Below are 25,152 nucleotides of genomic sequence, written 5' to 3' on the forward strand. Positions count from 1 at the left end.
GGGCCCTCTGGATGCTAAGCAGGGTCACAGCTGTGGGGTCCTTGGTCGCTCTCTGAGCCTGGTGGCTTTCCTGCAGACGGTTCATTACCAGGTAGTCCTCGAATTATGAACACAATTGAGCCCAATATTGATGTTGTTGATAGTTGTTAAATGAGGTTACAACTGTTTTTGTCAGAGTTGTTAAATGAATCATTGCAGTTGTTAAGTCAGTAACCCAGTTGTAAGGCGAATAGCAATAGCATTTAGACTTATATACCGGCTTCACAGTGCTTTTACATCCCACTCTAAGCGGTTTCCAGAATCAGCCTCTTGCCCCCAACAATCTGGGTCCTCATTTTACCCACCTGAAAAGGATGGAAGGCTGAGTCAACCTTGAGCCGGTGCTGAGATTTGAACCGCTGAACTACAGCTAGCAGTTAGCAGAATCAGTTAGCTGAAGTAGCCTGTAGTGCAGCACTCTAACCACTGTGCCACCCTGGCTCCCCTGGACTTTGCTTGTCAGGTGGTCACAAGAGCAGATCACGTGACCCCAGGACACTGCAGTCATCATAAATACGAGTCCTATGAATTTTCATACTGTGATCATGGGGATGCGGCAACAATGGTCATTAAAGCAACAGTCATAGTGGTGAAAAAAGGTCATGTCATTTTTTTCAGGGCCGTTGTAACTTTGAATGGTCATTAAGTGAACTGTTGTAAGTAGAGGAGTGCCTGTGCTTGAAGCAAAGGTGATATTTACTGGTAGCCCATGATTTGGAAACGTTTTTTAGTGACTAATATTACAACCGCACTGAAAAAATGGCTTATGACCATTTTTCACACTTATGACTGTTGCAGCATCCGCATGGACGCACAAGCAAAGTTCAGACTTGCTTGGCAACTGGTTTATATTTATGACACTTGTAGAATCCTGGGATCACGTGGTTCCCTCTTGCGACCTTCTGACATGCAGTCAATGGGGAAGCCAAATTCGCTTAACGACCATGCTACTAATTTAATTGTTGGAGTGATTCACTGAACAATGGTGCCCAGAAAGGTCATAAAATGGGGCAAAATTCTCTTAACAAATGTCTCGCTTAGCAGTGGAAATTTTGGGCTCAATGGTGGCCGTAAGTCGAGGACTGCCTTTATTCAAGAGGAAGGCACTGGCAGGCACAAGTGTCAAAGGCAGTTGTGTTTTGAAGTGGTTTCTTCTTGTACAGGAAGTCCTCGACTTACAACAGTTCACTTAGCGACCGTTCAAAGATAAAACGGCACTGAAAAAGGTGACTTGTGACCGTTTTTTCACACTGCGACCATTATTATTATTATTATTATTATTATTATTATTATTATTATTATTATTATTAATTAGATTTGTATGCCGCCCCTCTCCGCAGACTCGTTGTGGCATCCCCAGCATCTATCGATAAAAGTAATGCAAAAGAGAGAAAGAACTTCTCGTTCTCCGCAACAGTCAATATTACCTCCGCTCCCTCCATTTAACGGAGAGTTTGAGTTGCTGGTGACTGGATGGTTAGTGGGGAATTCTGGGAGCTGAAGTCCACATCTCTTAAATGTCCCTGGAGATTTTTAGAGAAATTGGAGCGTCTGAGCAACAAGATAAAATCTCTTTGTTATTTCCAATCACCCAAAACAGGAAGCAGTTGGACAAGCCCTCTTCTCCTTCTAAAAAGTCCTGTAACCCCTCCCCCCTCCTAAAACTCACCCCGTCTCTCTAGGGTCCATAAGGGATGAGTCCATGGGCTGTGTGGGGGCCACACTTTTGGTCACTCTGCCATACCAGATTAACTCCCAAACTGAGGCCTAAAAACCCATTCTAATTTTTTATTTTCTGCTGCAATAGCTATGCTCTCCCCTCCTCCAGGTCCTCCTCTCCCCTCTTTTCCTCCTCCTCTCCACTTCCCTTCTTCCTTCTCTTCTCTCTGCTTCTCCCCTTCCCTCCCTCCTCTTCCTCCCCTCTCCTTCCCCCTCTTCTCCCACTCCTTTGCTGTCCACTCTACTCCTCTCCACTCCTTCCCTTTCTTCCTCTCTAGTCCTCCTCCTCTTTTCCTCACCCCTCCTCCTCCTCTCCCCTCCCTGCATTTCTCCATCCATTTTCCTTCTCCCCTCTTCCTCCTCCCCTCCCTCTCCTCCCCCTCGTCTCTGCTCCTCTCCTCCTCCTCTATAGTCTCCCTCCTGCTCTCCACTTCTCATCTCCTCTCCTTATTTCCTCCTCCATTCATTTGTTTATTTAGATTTATAAGCCGCCTTCTCAACAATAAAACTAAGTTGGTACAAAATTTTAAACCTCAATATTAAGAAAAAACATTCATCCATTTATCATTCATACTCCTGCACAGTGTTGCTGCTCAAGGGGCAAAGCCAAGTTTTTAAAGCCTTTTGGAAGGCCAGGAGGATGGGGACAGTGCAAATCTCTGGGGAGAGTGGATTCCAGAGGACCAGGGCGGCCACAGAGAAGGCCCTTCCCAGCAGTCCCGCCAGTGGACATTGCTCAGCTGGTGGGACCTGGAGAAGGCCAACTCTGTGCAATCTAATCAGTCGCTGGGATGTGTGAGGGAGAAGATGGCAGGACCCAAGGGAAGAGCCCCGGCCCTCTGGAACCAGCTCCCCCCAGATATCAGAGTTGCCCCCACCCTCCTTGCCTTTCGAAAGCTACTTAAAACCCACCTCTGCCGTCAGGCATGGGGGAATTGAGATCCTCTTTCTCTCTAGGCCTTTACAATTCTATGCATGGTAGGTATGTATGTATGTTTGGTTTTTATATTAATGGGTTTTTAATCGTTTTTAATATTAGATTATTTATACACTGTTTTACTGTTGCTGTTAGCCGCTCCGAGTCTCCGGAGAGGGGCGGCATACAAATCTAATAAATAATAATAATAATATATTAAAAATGAAATCCAATAAATAAATAAATAAATAAAAAGATGGTCCTGTAATAATCTCCACCTCCATCCCCTCCCCTTCTCCTTTTGCCTCCACTCTTCCTCTCCCCATCCTCCTCCCTAGTTCTCCCCTCCCCATCCTTTTCTCTCCCCAATTCCCTCCTCCCCTCCCCTCCCCTCTCTTGCTCTCCACTCCTTCTCCTCCCTAGTTCTCCTCTCCTTCCTTCCCCTCCGCCCTCTCCCTCCCCCTCCCCTGCTCGTTCTCCGGCCCATCTGTTCTCCCCCCCCCCCTTGCGTCCTGCCAGCCGTTACTCCTGTCTGGTCCCACCCGAGAGCGAAGACGTCGGTTCCTCCCTTGTTGCGAAGGAAGCGCCGAGTGCCTGGGAAGGGAGGAAGGCGGGCGGCGTCAGAGGGAGAGAGAGGCCGCCATTTGTCCCCGGGCCTTCAGCGGGCTCCTTTAGGCATGGAAAATATCGGGAGACTTTGATCCCGTTCATCTCTCTCTCAGCCCAACCTGCCAGCACAGCTCCCGGCTGAGGAATTCCGACACTTAACACTTGGCCTCTAAACAAGGGAAAGAAATCTGCCTCAAACGACCCTTTCAGCAGACAAACCGTCACTCAACCTTCGCTCCACCCCTGCCCTGTCTGTGGGAAGCTTGACTAGTGCGGCAGCGCCTCCCGTGGCCACTGCGAGAACGGCGCTTCTTTTTTACCACTTGATTTCTCAGAAAAGGCAACTGTCGGTCGGCGGATCCCATTGGCTCCCATCGGGGCATCACGTGCTCTCTGTGGGAGGAGTTGCCGAGTCCCCGCGCTCGAGACCAAGAGTCTTGCATCCGCTGTGTGTTAACTGCGGCTTTTTCCGCTCCAACCGCTGCTGCTTTTGTTTTTTCTAATTGTCCTTTGCAAGGCAATACCTGTGCACGCCTCCTTCCGACTAAGCCTTCCGTAGTTCGGTGGAGTTTGCTGCTAAATCAGTGTGTTTAATAATTACAAATTGATTAAATTAATTAATCGCAAATTGATTGAATCAATTAATTGCAAATTAATTACAATTGTAAATTAATTGCAGCATGAACAATTCTGATTGCTTTCTCTTTTTAGATGGAAACATAAATATTATACTAGATATTAAGCATCACTTAGAATGAGATCTTGTTCTTTGACGTTTCACCTGTAAAATGGGCATAATCAGCACTGTTCTCAGACTTCTCATGTCACTATTAAGTACAGTATAATTTAAGAGTGATGATTATGCCCATTTTACAGATGGGGGAAGTTAGAGCCTCTAATCTAATCCTTTCTCTACACTTTCCTCCTTACTCCTAGGAGACAGTTGCTCAAACATCTTAAAGTTCGATTAAAAATCCATCCCCCACCAATTTAGTTTATTTTTATTAATCCAGAGGAGCCAGCAAACATTGTAATAATCCTCATGCGCTCCTCAGTTTCATGTGAGTGTCGTCCAAAGCGGACTCTTACTTCCAGTCATTACTTTCGAGTAATTCCGAGCCATTTGTCTGAAAGGGTTTTCTCCTCCAGCCACAGGATTGGACTAGAAGACCTCTAAGGTCCCTTCCCTTAATTCCATTAGTTTGAGTCATCAGGAAACAAATGGAAAGACGTCAGAAATCGGAGGATTAGTGCACATGGGATGGGAGGAACCTTTGGGCATCTCAGGATGCTGCCCCGGAGGGTCCCAAGTGTCGGATGCTCTTCCCCTTGGGAGCTGGGGTGGGGGGCAGATTGGCTGCATGGGACTTTGATCTCTGGTGAGAGCAGCCAGTCCAGTGGCCGGAAGCTGAAAGGAGGATCCAACAGGAGGAGGGCAAACGGGCCCTGCAGAGAATCACGGATAAACTACAGCAGAACCACACCAGGGTGATATGTCGGCCCGTCCCACCGTCATGCCACCTGAACAGACAGGACACAGCTCCCAGGCAACACACAATGCCTGCTTGGGATCCTGTCTCTGCACAGGAGCTTTCTAAAGTAGTATTTCCCAACCTTGGCAACTTGAAGATATTTGGACTTCAACTCCCAGAATTCCCAAGCCAGCAAATGATGGCTGGGGAATTCTAGGAGTTGAAGTCCAAATATCTTCAAATTGCCAAGGTTGGGAAACACTGTCCTAGAGATTGTCGGGGCATCTGGAGCTTTCACTCACCTGCTCATTCCTGTATTTATTTATTTTATTTATTTATTTATTTATTTATTTTATTGGATTTGTATGCCGCCCCTCTCCGGAGACTCGGGGCGGCTAACAGCAACAATAAAACAGTGTACAATAGTAATCTAACACTAAAAATGATTAAAAACCCATTAATATAAAAACCAAACATGGATACATACATACCATGCATAGAATTGTAAAGGCCTAAGGGGAAAGAGGATCTCAATTCCCCCATGCCTGACGGCAGAGGTGGGTTTTAAGTAGCTTACGAAAGGCAAGGAGGGTGAGGGCAGTTCTAATCTCTGGGGGGAGTTGGTTCCAGAGGGCCGGGGCCGCCACAGAGAAGGCTCTTCCCCTGGGTCCCACCAAGCGACATTGTATTGCTTCCCCAAACTCAGTCTCTGCCCCCACTCCCCCTCTGCATCTTCCATTCAGGGGGAGCCTCATCCTGCCCCACCAGCCCTCTGGGAGGACTCCACATTGGGTTTTTTTCACACAGACGTTTCATTACTCAACTAGGCAACATCATCAGTGCTAGTACGAAGTGGGGCCTGTTCTCTGTTTCTATTCATTTCATATTGTAGCCCAGAGTTGACATGAGGGATTTTTGAATAATGATCGTGTGACTGTGGGGCTGTTTGAGGTAAAACACAGACACAAGGACTGTAAAGGACCTCAGAGATCAGCTAGTCCAACCCTCAGATCCAGGCAGGAGACCGAATACCATCCCAGTCTAACAGATCTCCAGCCTGTTTTTGATGGAGCTCTCACAATTCCTGTATGTCAGTTACTTCACTGATTAATTGTTCTCACTGTTAGAAAATTTCTCTTTCCTTCTGGGTTGGATCTCTCTTTCACAAGCTTCCACCCGTTGCTTCGTGTCCTGCTGCCTTGTGCTTTGGAGAAGAGGTCCATCCCTTCTTCTCTGGGGAAGCCCCTCAAGTGCTAGAAGACAGGTGGAAGGTCTTAAGCATAAAACCTATCAGGAAAGACTTAATGAACTCAATCTGCATAGTCTGGAGGAGAGAAGGAAAAGGGGGACATGATCGAAACATTTAAAAATGTTAAAGGGTTAAATAAGGTCCAGGAGGGAAGTGTTTTTAATAGGAAAGTGAACATAAGAACAAGGGGACACAATCTGAAGTTAGTTGGGGTGAAAGATCAAAAGCAACATGAGAAAATATTATTTTACTGAAAGAGTAGTAGATCCTTGGAACAAACTTCCAGCAGACATTGTTGGTAAATCCACAGTAACTGAATTTAAACATGCCTGGGATAAACATATATCCATCCTAAGATAAAATACAGGAAATAGTATAAGGGCAGACTAGATGGACCATGAGGTCTTTTTTTGCTGTCAATCTTCTATGTTTCTATGTTTCTATAGTGGCTGCTTTGGCGGCACGGAGGAGTGAAGAGGGTGGGGTCTGTCCTCCCTATGGACTAGCCATCTTCAAAAGCTTAAAAAGTAAACTTGAAAGCATTTTGCAAGAACTCAATGCATAATTCAGCATGATTCAGAACTTTGAGAAAATTATTTATGAATTAGAATATAATTGCCCAGCTCACATAATCGGCTCTGGTCAGGCAACACAATAAAGTTATCAATCAAGAATAAAAGACAGTAAATGTAATTGCAGGAAAGAAGAAAAATGAGCACCAAGAATAAACCAGCCAGCCACCAATTCATCAATTTAGTCTATGGGGAGTCCTTGACTTATCACAGTTCGCTTAGTGACTGTTTGAAGTTACAATGGGGTTGAAAAAAGTGACCTATGACTGTTATTCACACTTGTGCCCACTTTGCATCATTCCTGTGGTCATGTGATCAAAATCTGGACACTTGGCCACTGGCTACCAGCATTGTAGCTGAGCCTTGGTTGCGCAGTGGTTAGAGTGCAGTACTTGCAAGCTGCTTCTGCTGACTGCTGGCTGCAATTCACCAGTTCAAATCTCATCAGGCTCAAAGCTGACTCAGTTGTCCGTCCTTCCGAGTTGGCCTCAGGGATGCGCCAAAGGTCATAAGTGCAAGGACCAGTCACTTTTTTCAGCAGTGTTGCCGCTTAAAACGGTCCTTAATTCAAGGATTCCTTGTAAAGGGAGGGAAATTCAGGCCATGTTCAATTTACCATCGCTCGTTCCAGATTATGGCAGCACTGAAAACAGAGAGTGGTCCTCGCCCTTACAACCATCACAGTGTCCCCGCTGTCACATCATTGTGATCCAGGTGCTTGACAACTGTCATGGACTTATAATGGTCGTCCAGCTGTCACGTGGCTGCCATTTGTGACTTTCCTTACCAGCTTTCCCTAAGCAAATTCAATGGGGAATATGGCAGGGAAAGTGGCCGTTGTGTGATGTCTTGCTTAACAACCAGGGATTCACCTCATGTGTCCACATGAAGTCTCACTTAATGACCACACTGCTGAATGGCAAATTTTACAGTCTCTATTGTCATGCATTGAGGACTATGTGCAGGAACAGTTTGGGATGCAAGCAAAGCTTTTATGAGAGGAAGCATTACTCTAAGGAGAAAAGCCAAGCGAAATCACAAGGGATTTTGGATGAGGTAAGGGGGGGGGGGGAAGAGTTTTAAAAAGTTTCCAAACAGGACAACTATTACACCCCCCCCCCAAATTAAGCTTCCACTGAAGGAATTATCTATGAAAATAAATAAATAATAAATAAATAACGGGCGAGTACAAGTGCGCTAGAGTGCCTTCCGTCCCCTGTCCTATTGCTCTCCTATATCTCCTATACCTTTCTTCTATTCCTATATCTCTTCTTCTATTCTTTCATTGATACATTTTACTATGAGTATATCTTCTATAACCTTCCTCATGTATTTTACTATGTGTATACCCACTAAAACCCTCAGGGTATTGGACAAAATCAATCAATCAATAAAAATAAATAAATAGCTAACTAACAAATGAGGTGTTATCAGTTAAGAATAATGGAAATAAAGATGAATTATGCAAACAAAAGAAATGTTTAATTTACAAACCCACTTGGAAAATGTTTCACACAGAAATTGGGCAAAGAAGAAAAAAAGAAACTAAACTACTATTCAAAGGACACAGACCAGAGATCCTATTGGTCATTGCCTAGCAACAGAGTAAACATTCCGATGAGTGACAGTTGGATTCAGCCTATATAAAAGGTTGGGCTGACTTCCTTCTCTCTGGTGGAAGCAACACTTAACTCAGTTGTGTCTGAATTTCACTCTGGAGACTCGGCCCTTTAGCCCTGCTGACCACCTTGAACTGGACCTTGGACCAACTTGAGATGATTTTTGGAAGCTCCCCTTGGAAAAACATGATTTGCAGGCAAGACTTTGCTTTGGTTGAGCTTCCTGGAGACATTTCTGTTACCTGATAATGAAAAGTGATATTTATTTTATTTTTTCTTTCTTTATTTTTCAAACATTTATAGGGTAGAAGTAATTTGTATAAACATAAGTAAAAAGTAATGATAAAAAGAGGACAATAGGATAGTAGGACAGGGATGGTAGGGACAAGGGTGTGCTTATTTTATTTATTTATTTTATTTATTTATTTTGTATAGGGTGATAATTTGTACAAATAAAACATTAGATAAGTAATGATAAAAAATAACAAAAGAAGACAATAGGACAGGAATGGTAGGCACAGTGGTGCACTTATGCACGCCCCTTATATACCTCTTAGAAATGGGGAGAGGTCGACTGTAGACAGTCTAAGGTTAGAGGTTTTGGAATTGGGAGTAGAAACCACAGAATCAGGTAGTGCATTCCAGGCGTTGATTTACTCTGTTGCTGAAGTCGTATTTTTTGCAGTCAGGTTTGGAGTGGTTGACATTTAGTTTAAATCGATTTCGTGCTCGTGTGTTGTTGCGGTTGAAGGTGAAGTAGTCGTTAACAGGTAGGACATTTTGGTATATGATTTTATGAACTATAATTAAGTCGGAATGGAGACAACGGAGTTGTAAGTTGTCTAAACCAAGAATTTCAAGTCTGGCGGAGTAAGGTATTTTGTTGTGAGAAGAGGAGTGAAGGACTCTTCTTGTGAAATATTTCTGGACTCTCTCAATTGTGTTGATGTCAGATATGCAATGTGGGTTCCATACAGGCGAGCTGTATTCTAGGATTGGTCTGACAAATGTTTTGTAAGCTCTTGTTAGCAGTTCAAAATTACCAGAGAAGAAGCTGTGAAGGATTAGGTTAGCAACTCTTAAAGCCTTTTTGGCAATGTTGTTGCAGTGGGCTCTAGGACTTACGTCATTGGATATGAGTACTCCAAGGTCTTTGACAGATTGAGGGTTATCAATAAGTTCAATTCCTCCAGGTTTATATTTAGTATTCTGATTCTTTTTACCAATGTGTAAGACAGAGCATTTAGTGGTGGAGATTTGAAGTTGCCAGGTTTTAGGCCATTCTGGTACGTGGTCAAGGTCTTTTTGAAGGGTAGCAGTATTGTCGGTGGCATTAAATGGTATTATGCAGGCCCCTTACACAGACCTCTGAGAAACGGGGAGAGGTCGACTGTAGGCAGTCTGAGGTTCATGTTTTGGGGAGTCACGTGGGACTAAAATTAAATACAGACAGTGCTTTGCCTGATATTTTAGGCTGCATTTTTAGCATTTTAAAAGGGGATATTAGCACTTTTAATATGGCATGCTGGATCTCTCTGTTTGTTTGTTTTTAACTTTAAGGAAGCGTGTTTTTCTCCCCTTAGCCAAGGCTGTTTCTTTTGATATGGGAGAACTTGCTTTTTCAGCAACTAGACAAATGTCTTCTGGGGGACTTTGGGATAGACTTCTGCCCCTCCCCCCCAGCCCATTTTTGGTTACAGGAGGCTTCAGGGAGGCCTGTTAGCCCCAGAACTGGACACGGGGGTCGCGTGTGCTTTCACGTGGGGGTGGGAGGGGCACAAGGGGGGGCACATGTATGCACGGAAAGTGGTGGTGGGGCATTGCATCAATGGGTGTCAGCACGTAACATTAACCAAGAAATACATTTACCTGGCAAATAGAATATAAGATTGAAGAAATATGTGATGATTTAATTTTAATCTATTAAAGACCCCGATGACGAAATAAGGGCTGGTGGCAGCATTGGATAACAGAGAGATCAAAGGATCAAATTAGATGTTGAGTTAAGATGTTTATGTCTTATTATAAATAGAAAAAGGGAATATAAGGGACAATATACAAATATTGTTTGTTTATTTATTTATTTATTGGATTTGTATGCCGCCCCTCTCCGGAGACTCGGGGCGGCTAACAGCAACAATAAAGCAGTGTACAATAGTAGTCTGATGTTAGAAATAATTAAAAACCCATTAATATAAAAAAACCAAACATACATACATACATACCATGCATAGAATTGTAAAGGCCTAGGGGGAAGAGGGTCTCAGTTCCCCCATGCCTGACGGCAGAGGTGGGTTTTAAGCAGCTTACGAAAGGCAATGAGGGTGGGGGCAATTCTAATCTTTGGGGGGAGTTGGTTCCAGAGGGCCGGGACCACCACAGAGAAGGCTCTTCCCCTGGGTCCCGCCAAGCGACATTCTTTAGTTGGCGGGACCCGGAGAAGATCCACTCTGTGGGACCTAACCGGTCGCTGGGATTCGTGCGGCAGAAGGCGGTCCCAGAGATAATCAGGTCCGGTGCCATGAAGGGCTTTATAGGTCATAACCAACACTTTGAATTGTGACCAGAAACTGATTGGCAACCAATGCAGACTGCGGAGTGTTGGCGTAACATGGGCATACCTAGGGAAGCCCATGATTGCTCTCGCAGCTGCATTCTGCACGATCTGAAGTTTCCGAACATTTTTCAAAGGTAGCCCCATGTAGAGAGCGTTACAGTAGTCGAGCCTTGAGGTGATGAGGGCATGAGTGACTGTGAGCAGTGACTCCCGGTCCAAGTAGGGTCGCAACTGGTGCACAAGGCGAACCTGGGCAAACGCCCCCCTCGCCACAGCTGAAAGATATTTCTCTAATGTGAGCTGTAGGTCGAGGTTATTTGTAGATGAAATATATCTCATGTGTGGTTAGGGCATGGATAGCCTAGAGAAAAGGAGGGCCAGAGCGGACATGATAGCAGTCTACAAGTATACGAGGGGATGTCACAGAGAGGAGGGGATCACTTTATTCTCCAGGGCACCAGAGGGCCGGCCGAGGAACAACGGCTGGAAGCTGACCAAGGAGAGATTCAATATGGAGATAAGGAGGAAATTCCTGACAGTCAGAGCGATCAACCAATGGAACAACCTACCAGCGGACATTGTGAACTCCAACACTCTGGACATTTTAAAGAGAAGATTGAACTGCCACTTGACTGGTGTGCTATAAGGTTCCTGCTTGGGCAGGGGTTGAACTTGATGGCCTTCATGGTCCCTTTCAACTCTAACAATAAATAAATAAATAATTTTTTTTATTTTATTTTTTTTATTAGATTTGTATGCCGCCCCTCTCCGAAGACTCGGGGCGGCTCACAACAAGCGATAAAACAATATTGTACAGGCACAAATCTAATATTAAGAAAAAACTAAAAAACCCTATCAATTAAAAAACCAAACAGCACATACATACCAAACATAAATTATAATAAGCTTGGGGGAAAGGTGTCTCAAATCCCCCATGCCTGGCGGTATAGATAGGTCTTAAGTAGTAAATAAGTAAGTAAATAAGTAAATAAATAAATAAATAAATAGAATAAAAAGTACATATTGAAAGTATTATTAGCGCTTTTTTCTCTAACCGACTGTTTAATATATCTAAGAAATATTATTAATTATTATTTTAAGCATTGATTCTGTGTTTTTTATTGCTTATGTTGTTTTATTGTATTGTGAAAGAAAAATAAATAAAAAATTTATACCCGCAAAAAAAAAAGAATATAAGATTGCCACTTGTGGATCGCCGTCTAAAATAATTGTTCTCTGTTATTCAAGATTCGCACTAAATCACCTGTGACAGTAATGACTAACTTTTTCTCCCGTGGATGACAAAAGTGTATGCACATGCCGACACCCTTAATGCAGTGCCCCCCGCAGGCCCCGCCCCCATGCATGCATGCAAGACCCCTCATGATCCCCTGCCCTCTGCATGTGCCCCCGGTGCCCCATTTTGGTGCTAGCAGGCCTCCCTGAAGCCTCCTGGGACCAAAAACGGGCCATGGAGGGGCCGCCACTATCCCCACTCCTGCCAGTGCACATGCAACACCCCCACCTCCCTCACATACGTGCATGATCCTGCTACTGCCCATCCACATGTGCACGCTTTTCCCACATGCGTGACAGGGACCCAAAAATCAGCTGGTTGTCAGGAGGCATTCCTGCATGCACGGTGGATCCGAGCTGTGCGATGGTTTGCATGACTGCAAAGAATGCTCCACGTGCGACCTGTGGCACGCGATCTATAGGTTTGTCATCACGCACCTATAAAAAGACTTGACCCCCCCTCATCACTGTTTATTAATATTATTCAATTTGAATAACAACTCAAATTATTCAAGACACAACAACACAGGTCCCTAGACAGTGAGGGGCTACCAAAACTTTCACTACCACACTGTGGGCGGGGCTTATGCCTTTTGTTTCAACATCTTTCAGTGCAAATTGGGTGTTCTGGGGTGGAGCTCTATTTTCGTTCCCCCCTGTTCTGATTATCTACTATATAGGTTGGATCTCTCTTTCACAAGCTTCCACCCGTTGCTTCTTGTCCTGCTGCCTTGTGCTTTGGAGAAGAGGTTGATCCCTTCTTCTCTGGGGAAGCCCCTTGAGTGCTGGGAGACAGTTATTATGACACACCCATCCACCACCCCAAATTCTTCTGTTGGACAGGCTGGGCCTACCTAGTTCTCTCAAGGGTTCTCCATCCCATTCAACCTTCCTTCATCATCCTTGTGGGTCCTCTCTGCACTCTTTCCAGGGTCTCAGCATCTTTTTTGGATCAGAACTGGACCAGCAGGCACAGAGAAGCCTCACTAACTAGTGCAGGATAAACCAGGATGATCCTTTCTCGGGTTCTCTTGATGTTGCTGCTCCTGTTGACACCAAGGCTGCGTTGCTTTTTGGTAGCTCCACCTGATCCCCCACTGCGAGGGTCTCCCCTCCCCCCTAGGCCCAGAGAATCTACTCGCTTTTCCCAGCCCCTCCCCTCCAGGTCTGCCCCTCCCCCCAAGAGGCGGAACCCCTGGAAGGGGATTTCCTGATAGAACTTTCGCTTTCCTCTCTGGCCGGTTGCGCCTGGACGTCTGCCTAGCAACAATGACGACATCGGGATACATTCTTTCTACTGGCTGAGATTGCCCAATCGCCGCCGTTTCCTGGATTGTTTCGTTGCTGGTCACAAGGGGCGAGTCTTTGTTTGCCTGCGACTTTTCCGGAGAGCGGAGTGGCGGTTGAGGGTCGGAGCAGGATGGCTCTGCGCAATGCGCCCTTCTGGCTTCTGGTGCTGCTGGCGGTCGCCCTCCGGGACAGCTGCGATGGTGAGTCCCTCTGGGGCCTTCGGGGGATCCGGCCCCTTTTTCTTCCTCCCCCTCAAAAGTTGATTCCCAGAAATAGAATCCTGATTCGGTCCTCTTTCCAGTCCGCTCCCCCTCCCCCACTCTGGCCACTTTGAGATTCGGTCCCAAAGAGTTGAGGCCTCGAGGGGATTCCGTTGCCTCTGCCCCCACCCGCCCCCAGGAGAGCCCCCCTGGGAACAGGACACAGTGACCCCTCCAGAGGTCAGTCAAGTCTATCTGGGCGCCCCAAGAGCAGTTCTTTCTCTCCCCCAAAGTGGAGGTTGGAAAGTGGCGTTTGCAGGTGATCAGATCAGTACAGTAATTTCCTGGCTCCCTCCAACCAACCCCTCCGCCTGGATCCCCTTTCCTGCTTTTTCAGGGGCTTTGTGGCTCTTTGGGGCTTCTGGTGCTGGGGGGACCCGGACAATGTTCGCTCTAATTTTTTTCCGGTGTGGGTGGAAAAGTATAATGTCTGAGCAGCACATTTTCATGTCTGGGCCTGGATCTGTTAGAAACAAAAGGGAGTCACATGACCTCAGGGCACACAGCAAAGGTCATAAATATGAAACGGCAGCCAAGTTTTGATCCTGCGATCATCGGGCTGCTGCGAAGGTCCTAAGTGTGAAAAGGGGGCATAAGTCACTTTTTTCAGGACTGTTGCAACTTTGAACGGTCAGTAAATGAACCATTGTAAGTCGAATCGAGAACAACTTGCCTTCCCCCCTGTTGTGGTTCAGCCTGGGACCCCTCCGGGAATGGCTGATTTGCTGTCGGCTTCCAGCTCAGAGGGAGAGGCTGAGGACCAGGAGGTGCAGACTGACGAGGAAGCGGAATCCCAGGCTGAAGAAGAAGGACAGCCAGAGTTCCACCAGGGGGAGCTCTCCCCAGCAAGCAGCCTGGATTCCCTGGGGGAAGATGCTCATGACATCATAGATATGCGACAAAGGAGAGCTAATCAGAGACGAACTCAATTGGCTAGGTATTTCCAGCATTAGAGGTCACAGCTGGGTTTGGGTGTGGTGCTTGGGAAAGGATAAAAGGCGGCCCCACCCTTCCTGGCTTGTGGAGTTTTATCTTGGAGATTCGTGAGACCTGTCTGTGAACTTTGGTGGCTACAATCCTGGTTTGTGCCTTGGACTATTGAAACCTTGGGGGGGTGTGCCAGCAAGAAGCTTGTGAAATTGACTGGACATCAGGACCCTGTTGTAACGTATTGTAACCTGTCTGCTGTGAAGACAGGTTTTCCTTTGTGCTTATTTTTTCCTGCTATAAAATACTTTTGGATTTTACCAGAGTGTCTGGCTGTTTTTTCAGTGGGTGTGGAGGTCTGGGAAAACCCAGACAGAACAGAATAAAACTCCACCAACCACCAGACACCTGGTGCTCATTTTGGAGGGGTGGTTTGGTTGTTTTGTTCCTTGCTCTTTGCTGCTGGTTCCTGGTTGGACTTCTTTTGTTTGTCGGCTTCCTGTTTTTGCCTGTCACCATGGATGTTTCTGCAGCTGACATGCAGGCTGTCTTTGCAGAGTTGCGAGGGGACATTGCTCACTTGACCCAGACAGTCTTGTTATTACAACGTCAAGTGGAGGTTTTGTCCCAGGCGGCCCCACCCCAGGCGGCACCTGTGGTACCACCTCCAGCACCTTTGCCCAGAAGGAAATGTTTTGTGGCGATGCCGGAAAAGTTCTGGGGGGACCGGCGGCTGTTTTCTGCGTTCCAGAGCCAGGTGCAGCTTTTTATCAACGCGCAGATGATGCACTTCCCAGGGGATGACCACAAGGTGGCGTTTCTGTGCAGTTTATTGGCTGGCCCTGCAGCGTCGTGGGTGGCACCTTACCTGGCCCGGGATGATCCGCTACTCCAGGACTACAATGCTTTTTGTGACTTGCTGCGTCACCAATTTGCGGACCCGGTGCAGGAACAAACGGCCACGCGGGCGCTGAAGCAATTACGCCAGGGTTCGCGCCCCCTGGTGGACTATATGGCTGACTTTAGGTCTCTGGCCGGGCAAGTCCAGTGGAATGAGGCTGCCCTGATCGAGGCCTTTCAAGATGGACTATCCAACACGATGTTGGACGCCTTAGTGCATGAGGTGATGCCCGGCACGTTGGACGGTTTGGAGCGGCATTGCTTGGCAATAGAGGCCAGGCTGTTGGCCAGGGAAGTCCGTCGAGCGGGACGGTCCAACCCCCGTGCATCAGGCGTCCCGCCGACACCTGTTTCGCGGCGGGGGTTGTCAACCGTAAGCACCCCGGCTCCGGTCCCTGTGCCCCGACGTTTTTCACCAGCGCTGCCTCCACGCTTGATGGATCGTGTTGCTGCCGGGGAGCCGATGGACGTAAGTTACGCCCGACCCCGACAGACCCCGGAGGAACGAGGGCGTCGGCGGGCAGCTGGGTTGTGCTTCTATTGTGGGGCCCCGGGACATTTTGCTGTCGTTTGTCCCCACAAGAGGCGGAGCACCGTGGCTGCCGTCGTTCCTGTACCTTACAGCCCTCCCGTGCTTCCCATGGCGTCCCCTGTGCAGTTACAGGAGACAACCCCTGGTGTCCCCGTTCCTGCCCTGAACTCTCCGATGGCGGGGCCTTCGTCTGGATGTCCTCCGTCGCCGGAACGATCGGGAAACGAGGGGGGCCCGGCTTGGTGGCAACACTAGGTTGGGCGGGGATCCCACTTTCGTCTGACTCCACGACTCCCGAATTTGGACCGTCTCGACACCTGACGCTTGCAGTGACCTTGCATATCGCGCAACGGACTCGGACTTACCCCGCGTTGGCCCTTGTGGATTCGGGGGCGACGACGAACTTCTTAGACGAAGCCTTTGCCCAACGTCATTCCTTGCCCCTTTGTCCTGTTACCCCGCCATTAACTGTGGAGACTATCGATGGGCGGGTTTTGTTGGCTGGTCCCATCCGTTTCCAGACCCTGCCGGTGCGGATGTGCATCGGAACTCATGAGGAGGCCCTACAGTTTTATGTTACCAAGGGGCTTCATTTTCCCCTCGTGTTGGGGTTGTCATGGCTGCGTGCACATGACCCACAGGTGGTGTGGTCTCAGAACTTGGTCACCTTCTCCAGTTTGCAGTGCGTGGACCATCACTGACATGTGTGCGCAGCCCACGGCCCAGTAGTTCCCGCGATTCAATTACCCCGTTGCCTCGAGGAATTCGCCGATGTGTTCAACGAAAAAGAGGCGGATCGGCTACCACCACATCGGACGTATGACTGTGCCATTGACCTGCTCCCTGACGCCAAGCTCCCGGCTGGTCGTTTGTACTCCATGTCCGAGCCGGAGCTTGTGGCTCTCAAGGAGTTTGTGGAAAAGAATCTGGCCAAGGGATTTATTCGGCCATCCAAGTCCCCTTTGTCTGCCCCTGTTTTGTTCGTGAAAAAGAAAACAGGCGATCTTCGCCTCTGCTGTGACTATCGCCGCCTTAACGCCATCACAGTGCGGAATAGGTACCCCTTGCCCTTGATCCCTGAACTCATGGACCGGTTGCGGACGGCAACGGTATTCACCAAAATCGATTTGCGCAGTGCGTATAATTTGGTCCGGATGCGGGCCGGGGATGAGTGGAAGACAGCGTTTGGCATGCGTTACGGCCACTTTGAATATACAGTGATGCCATTTGGCCTCACCAACGCCCCGGCCGTGTTTCAACATCTGATGAACGACGTGTTCCGGGACATGTTGGACCATTTTGTGGTGATTTACCTTGATGACATTTTAGTGTATTCCCCGAACCATGCCTTGCATTTGACCCATTTGCGCCGGGTCCTGCTCCGGTTGCGGGAGCAGCAGTTGTATGCCAAGCTGGAGAAGTGCCAATTCTTCCAGACTACCGTCGAATTCCTGGGGCACATTTTATCTCCAGGTGGCATTTCCATGGACCCGAACAAAGTGGCCGCACTTCAGTCTTGGCAACCTCCACGATGGGTGAAAGACGTACAACGTCTTTTGGGGTTTGCAAACTACTATCGGGCTTTTGTTCCGGGGTATGCCACGTTAACCACGCCCTTGACTCGGTTGTTACAAAAACAAGTCCCATTTGGTTGGGGGGAGGCGGAACAGCGGGCTTTTGATGCCCTGAAAGCGGCGTTCATGGCGGAACCGCTTCTGCGCCATCCTGATCCCGCTCAGCCGTTTGTGTTAGAAACCGACGCTTCAGATGTAGCGGTTGGCGCAGTGCTTCTCCAAGCCCATCGGCCCGGTGACATGTTGTTTCCGTGTGCCTACTTCTCCCGGAAGCTGTCTCCCTCGGAAAGGAACTATACTATTTGGGAGAAGGAACTTTTAGCGGTGAAGGCCGCCTTTGAGCATTGGCGGCATTACCTGGAGGGGGCCCGTCATCAAATCGAGGTACGGACGGATCACCGGAACCTTGAGTATTTGCAGACGGCCCGGAAATTAAACCAGAGACAGATCCGCTGGTCTTTCTTTTTCGCGCGGTTCAATTTCCGCATCAGGTACACTCCCAGTGCCCAGAACCCCCGAGCGGATGCCTTGTCGCGCAAGCCAGAATACACGCACCCGAAGGAGCTGGCCCCTCTGCAGACAGTGTTACCCCCTGCAGCTTTGGCTGCCACTCAGGACCCAGTAGACTTGCGTCACCGTTTACGGGAGGCGCAGCGTGAGGATGGGTTTGTAGCGCAGAGAGAGTGCGGGAGTTAACACCCAATTCCCCATGGACGTTTCAAGACGGTCTGCTTCGGTACCGGGGGCAGCTGTATGTTCCCGCCGGTCCAGTGAGAGGGTTGATTATGACCCAGTGTCATGACTGTCCAGTGGCGGGGCATTTTGGTCTGTTTAAAACATTGGAGCTAGTCTCTCGGACATTCTGGTGGCCACGCCTCCAAGATGATGTGCGTTCCTATGTGGCCACCTGTGTCCAGTGTCATACGGCCAAGGGGGTGACTGGAGCCCCACCGGGATTACTGCAACCTTTGCCCACGCCTGAGAGACCCTGGGGTGCCGTGTCCATTGACTTTGTCACTCATTTGCCTTCCTCTGCTCATTTCACGGTAGTCATGGTGGTGATGGACATGCTCACCAAGATGGTGCATTTTGTCCCTTGCACTAGGGTGCCCACTGCCCAACTCACGGCTCAAATGTTTATTAGTCACGTGTTTCGGTTACATGGGCTTCCGGATCGAGTGGTCTCTGATAGGGGCACACAATTCACAGCCCGGTTTTGGCGGGAATTGATGTCGGCCCTGAATGTGTCCGTGTGCCTCGCCTCGACGCAGCACCCCCAGACCGATGGCGGTACAGAAAAAGTGATCGGGATATTGGAACAATACCTGCGGTGTGTAGTGGCGGATCGTCAGACGGATTGGTCCCGGTTTATCCCTGTAGCGGAGTTCGCTTTCAACAATTCCCGTCACTCATCGACCCGGCTCACGCCCTTTTTCGCAAATTATGGATTTCACCCTCGCTTCTTTCCCTTGACCCTCCTAGATTCCCCGGTGCCTGCTGCTGAGGACTTTCTCTCAGAGCTGCAGGCGGTTCACGAGATGGTGAAGAGATACCTGAATAAAGCCAAGGAGGACTACAAGAGGGTGGCTGATCGCTCCAGACGGGATGTGCCCCCCTTGGTGGTGGGGGATCAGGTGTGGTTGTCCACGAAATATGTAGCCTCTGAATTACCCCGGCACAAACTAGATCCCCGGTTCCTGGGTCCTTTTCCCGTTGAGCGGGTGATTAATCCGGTGGCTTACCGGCTCACCCTGCCGGACAACTTGCGGGTTCACCCTGTGTTTCACCGTTCGCTGCTAGTCCCTGTCCCTCCCGATTGTCCGCTCCGTCCCAATGTTCCCGTGTTTCCTGCCCCGTGTGTTCGTGATCACCTCCCTGAAGCTATGGTACATGACGTTGTGGATTCCCGTTGGGTGGATGGGTGTTTCCAGTACAAGGTGCAATGGGTAGAGGGGGATCCAGATGATTGCTCCTGGGTGGAAGCGGCGTTGTTGGACGCTCCCGATCTTCTTCGGGCTTTTCACGCCCAGTTCCCTCAGAAACCGCGTCCTCTCCGCTGGCAGGTGGGGAGGGGCCTTCCGCGGGGGGATGGTGTTGTGGTTCAGCCTGGGACCCCTCCGGGAATGGCTGATTTGCTGTCGGCTTCCAGCTCAGAGGGAGAGGCTGAGGACCAGGAGGTGCAGACTGACGAGGAAGCGGAATCCCAGGCTGAAGAAGAAGGACAGCCAGAGTTCCACCAGGGGGAGCTCTCCCCAGCAAGCAGCCTGGATTCCCTGGGGGAAGATGCTCATGACATCATAGATATGCGACAAAGGAGAGCTAATCAGAGACGAACTCAATTGGCTAGGTATTTCCAGCATTAGAGGTCACAGCTGGGTTTGGGTGTGGTGCTTGGGAAAGGATAAAAGGCGGCCCCACCCTTCCTGGCTTGTGGAGTTTTATCTTGGAGATTCGTGAGACCTGTCTGTGAACTTTGGTGGCTACAATCCTGGTTTGTGCCTTGGACTATTGAAACCTTGGGGGGGTGTGCCAGCAAGAAGCTTGTGAAATTGACTGGACATCAGGACCCTGTTGTAACGTATTGTAACCTGTCTGCTGTGAAGACAGGTTTTCCTTTGTGCTTATTTTTTCCTGCTATAAAATACTTTTGGATTTTACCAGAGTGTCTGGCTGTTTTTTCAGTGGGTGTGGAGGTCTGGGAAAACCCAGACAGAACACCCCCTAGATGTTTTCTGTGGAGCTTCAAAATTGACTCCTGATCTGCTTCTAAAAGAGTGCACTGGTCAGACAGATAATTCTCGACTTCTGTTCTGACCCCAATGGAGGCCAACGTTTCTATCTCCTGAGTAAGACGGTTATTAAATCAGTTCAGCCTCACTTTACCACCTTTCTTGCCTCAGTCGTTAAGTGAATCCCTGCAGTTGCTTGTCAGAAGATCCCAAAAGATGTTCACATAACCCTGGGACATGGCCACCATCATAACTACGTTGTCAAGTGTCCAAAGTTTGATCCAATAACCCCTTTATTTTTCTAACAAAGTCCTTTCTTCCTAGAAGGAAGAATAGAAAGAATAAAATGGAAAAGGGGATACAAAAAAAGAAAAAAGAAAAGGGTTCCGTTCAAAGTTCTGCTCAGATTAAAGAAATTGGAGTTTGAGAAGGGTTGATTACAATTGGAGTATTGTTTTGTTTGCTCTTTTTAAAATTATTTTTTCTATTTAAATATATGAATTTAGGAATTGCTGATCTGTTTTAATAGATTTAGAAGTATTGATTATAATAAGATATGTAGTAGGTGATACTGATTTGGATTAATGCATAAATGGAATTGAATTTAGAATTGTTGGGGAGATTAATGATATTAATGATTTTTACTTGATTGAAAATAGAGAATATTTAGAATTTTTCCCTTTTTTCTTTTCTCAAATTGACTGAAATTTAAGATTAATAATTAAGTAAGAAATGTAGATAAGTATTAATCCTAAATGTTAGATGGGCTGAAATAATTTTTAAATTTAGTTGAGATTTGGAGTTGCCATGTGTTAGACCAGTCAGAAACTGAGTCTAGGTCTTTTTGTAGAGTAGTTGTGTTATCAGTGGTGTTGAAGAGTTTTACATTGTCTGCAAAAAGAACACAGTTGCTTGTGATGAGATCGCAAAGGTTGTTGATGTAGAGAATGAAGAGCGTAGGTCCCAGTACGCTACCTTGGGGGACTCCGCTTTTAACAGGGATGGGTGTGGATGGACGAGTCTACGGAGATTTTCTTTGATCAAGATGAGCTGTCCATATGTTTTTGCAGTGAAGGAGCTGTAGATTGCAGGATAGTTTTTTTCTGAATTCAAATTGTTTGTTAGAGAGCAGATTATTAGTTTCTAGGTAGAGAGTAATTGATTGGTTTATAATTGATTCCATATCTTTACATGGGACGCAGCATAGTGATATTGGTCTGTAGATATCGACAAGAGAGGGGTCTCCTTTTTTGAAGATGGGGATAACCATTGCTTTTGACCATATCTTAGGAAGTGTGCTGGTACTGCTTTTTCAACTCGGTCTTCAGTGAAGTCTATCTGGGTTAGGTCATTGAGAGAGTTTGAGGTGCGAGTGATAAATTTGGGCGATAAGCCGTTGCTGTTGACAAAATCAGAGCCAAAGAATGGATTGGGAAAGTTAGCTTTGGATGAATCATCGTGGTATTCTTTGTTATTGGGTCCTTTGAGAGGTGGGATAGGTCTAGAGTCCTTGAGTTTGTTGTTGACAAAGTTGTAGAAGGCACGATTGGATTTGTTGCGTAGAAGGTTTTCCTGTTATATGCTGGGGTAGTTGAGACATTCTGCTTTTATTTGTTTGCAAATGCTTTTGAAGTTTACTACTTTTTTGTTTTTATGCCAGAGAGATTTTTTTTAACTGTAATTTTCTTATTGAGATAGGGAGGTTATTTTTCTTGGTTGAGGCAGATGCAAATGGTAGATAAAGTCTGATGATTATTTTCATCTCAAGCAAGGATGTGTTGTAGAGGTCATCCATAGAGTTGCAGTTAGAGAATAAAGTTTGCCAGTTTAATTTATTTATTTATTTATTAGATTTGTATGCCGCCCCTCTCCGTAGACTCGGGGCGGCTAACAACAATAATAAAACAACATAAAACAAATCTAATATTTAAAATGACTAAAAACCCTTATTAAAAGCCAAACATACACACAAACATACCATGCATAAATTGTATAGTCCTGGGGGGGGGGGGAAAGGAACATCTCAATCCCTCCATGCCTGACTACAAAGGTGGGTTTTAAGGAGTTTACGAAAGACGAGGAGGGTGGGGGCAATTCTGATCTCTGGGGGGAGCTGGTTCGAGAGGGTCGGGGCCGCCACAGAGAAGGCTCTTCCCTTGGGTCCCGCCAACCGACATTGTTTGGTCGACAGGACCCGGAGAAAGACAATTCTGTGGGACCTAACCGGTCGCTGGGATTCGTGCAGCAGAAGGCGGTCCCGGAGATATTCTGGTCCAATGTCATGAAGGGCTTTATAGGTCACAACCTATAAAGTGACCGAAAACTGATCGGCAACCAATGCCGACTGCGGAGTGTTGGTGTAACATGGGCATACCTGGGTAAGCCCATGACTGCTCTCGCAGCTGCATTCTGCACGATCTGAAGTTTCTGAACACCTTTCAAAGGTAGCCCCATGTAGAGAGCATTGCAGTAGTCGAGCCTCGAGGTGATGAGAGCATGAGTGACTGTGAGCAGTGACTCCCGGTCCAGATAGGGCCGCAACTGGTGCACCAGGCGGACCTGGGCAAACGCCCCCCTCGCCACAGCTGAAAGATGTTTCTCTAATGTGAGCTGTGGATTGAGGAGGACGCCCAAGTTGCGGACCCTCTCTGAGGGGGTCAGTGATTTCCCCCCCCCCCCAGGGTGATGGACGGACAGATGGGATTGTCTCTGGGAGGCAAAACCCACAGCCACTCCATCTTATCAGGGTTGAGTTTGAGTCTGTTGACACCCGTCCAGACCCCAACAGCCTCCAGGCATCGGCACATCACATCCACTGCTTTGTTGACTGGACATGGGGTGGAGATGTACAACTGGGTATCATCTGCATACTGATGTTGAATGTTGAAAGATGGGCATCAATGAGTTCGTAGTTCGCTTTTTTGAAGTTGAATTTTGGAGTCGCGTTATTTGGGTGGATCTTAGTGTGGCTTAGGTTGAGACTGAAGTTTATCATGCTGTGATCACTGTTGGAAAAAAGTTCTTTTATTTGTAAGCAATATATTGTACTGTTGCAGAAGATGAGATCCAGACAGTTATCTAATGTAGTATTGTCACTTACTAGTTGGTCAAGTCCCAGACTGGTGACTGTGTTATATATAGTAGAGTGGATAGGTTCTGTGCTACAGAAGGCGGTCCCGGAGATATTCTGGTCCGATGTCATGAAGGGCTTTATAGGTCATAACCAACACTTTGAATTGTGACCGGCAACCAATGCAGACTGCGGAGTATTGGTGTAACATGGGCATACCTATTGTCACTTACTAGTTGGTCAAGTTCCAGACTGGTGACTGTATTATATATAGTAGAGTGGATAGGTTCTGTGCTACATTCATTTAATGTCCAGTTAATGTGTGGTAGGTTGAGGTCCCCAAGGAAGATGATGGGATGTGGGCAGTGGGTAGCCCACGTTAGTAGTGCTGATAATTTGTTTGCATGTGAGATGTCATAGTCAGGAGCTCTGTAGCAGAGTAAGAAGCGAAATGTGATATTTAGGTATAGATCACAGACAATAGTTTCAGGGAGTCATAGATCTTGCACAACTTTGATGTTTTTAATGTTTAGAGATTTTTTTCTAAAATATAGCTACCCCGCCTCCTCTGCGGATTCACGGTCATAACGAGAGACAAGATAGTTCCTTGTTGTAATAATGCAAACATTAAGCTATGTTTCACAGACAAATATAATATCAAAGACTGAGGAGTCAAGAAGAAGGAGGAATTCTGACATCTTATTGACTATACTTCTAGCATTTAATAATTTGCATTTGAGATTGGTTTTGTGTTGGGAGCAGGTTTTGGGTTGGTTAGAGGTAGTAAGGGGCGCACTTTCCTAGTCTTTGTTTGTGGTGTTAGGGATGACATTTTATTTTTGTTATTGTAGTTCTGGTTGGTAGGTGTCGATTTGTTGTGGTGAGATGGTCGGTTGGAAGAAGTAGGATGGTTGATGAGAGATGTTAGGCTGGAAGATGTAGGGAGGATTGTGGGTCCTGGATTTGATGCATTCTGTGCGATAGTTGATGTATAAGTTAGCTTCACCCAGGTCAAGGTGTCTCTTTAGTTCCGCCCTTAGTTCACGGGAGCGGATGCGTTGAAGTAGCGAAAGGTCTGGTCTGGATTTGAGTTTGTTGAAACTGATGTTGTTTCTGGCTATGTGGTTAATGGTTTTGATAAAAGGCTGTTTTGCAGGTTCATTTTTGCAGACAACTCTGCAGAATCGTTGTGCCGCTGTGCTATCACTGAACTTGTGCTCTGGTCCATTTCTGGAAACTTCTAATATATCTTCTGGGGTGAATGACTTAGAGAGTGATTGTTGTTGACAGATAATGTTCTGTATTTTTGACTGAAGCCCCCTAATTCTGCCCCTCTGGGTCCCTTCCAGGCGCCTCCTCCCACTCCCTGAAGTATTTCATCACCTCCATCTCAGAGTCCAGTCAGGGGCTGCCCTACTTTGTCACTGTGGGTTATGTGGATGGTCAGGCCTTTGTTCACTACGACAGCCACAGCCGGAAGATGCAGCCTCGAGTCTCCTGGATGGAGAAGGTGGGGAAGGAGGATCCCCAATACTGGGACAGAAACACAAAGAGCACTCATGTCACTGAGGAGACGTCCAGAGAAGACCTGGAGACGGCGAGGATTCGCTACAATCAGAGCGAAGGTGAGTGATAGGTAGGGTGGCTCCTCTGGCCCCATATTCCCCTCCCCAGGAACCAGAGGGGGTCCCTTCAAAGGGAAAGGCTGCTTCCACACCTTTTAAAAGGTCTTTTTATATGTTTATTATTTTTAAAAAATCAATATAAGATTGTCCTTGTCTCTATTTTCTGACATTTTCTGCCAAATGCAGTTAGTGGAAAA

The 25,152-nt window shown here is 47.3% G+C and overlaps 1 protein-coding gene across 5 annotated transcripts in view; it reads left to right on the plus strand.

Annotated features, from left to right (window-relative positions):
- The first annotated feature begins 13,428 nt into the window (after positions 1–13,428).
- The window catches only part of LOC139159724 (class I histocompatibility antigen, F10 alpha chain-like), a 34,934-nt gene continuing 23,210 nt past the window's right edge, over positions 13,429–25,152 (plus strand). For all 5 annotated transcript variants that reach the window (XR_011557825.1, XR_011557824.1, XR_011557826.1 and 2 more), the window contains exons 1-2: positions 13,429–13,538; positions 24,680–24,955. Coding sequence is in view for 2 of the 5 variants with exons in the window: in XM_070737080.1 (XP_070593181.1) it covers positions 13,469–13,538; positions 24,680–24,955 (346 nt within the window). In the remaining 3 variants the exon portion in view is untranslated. The remainder of the gene's footprint in view (positions 13,539–24,679; positions 24,956–25,152) is intronic.

The sequence above is a fragment of the Erythrolamprus reginae genome, chromosome 2, assembly GCF_031021105.1.
Source record: "Erythrolamprus reginae isolate rEryReg1 chromosome 2, rEryReg1.hap1, whole genome shotgun sequence".
NCBI classification, from domain to species: domain Eukaryota; kingdom Metazoa; phylum Chordata; class Lepidosauria; order Squamata; family Dipsadidae; genus Erythrolamprus; species Erythrolamprus reginae.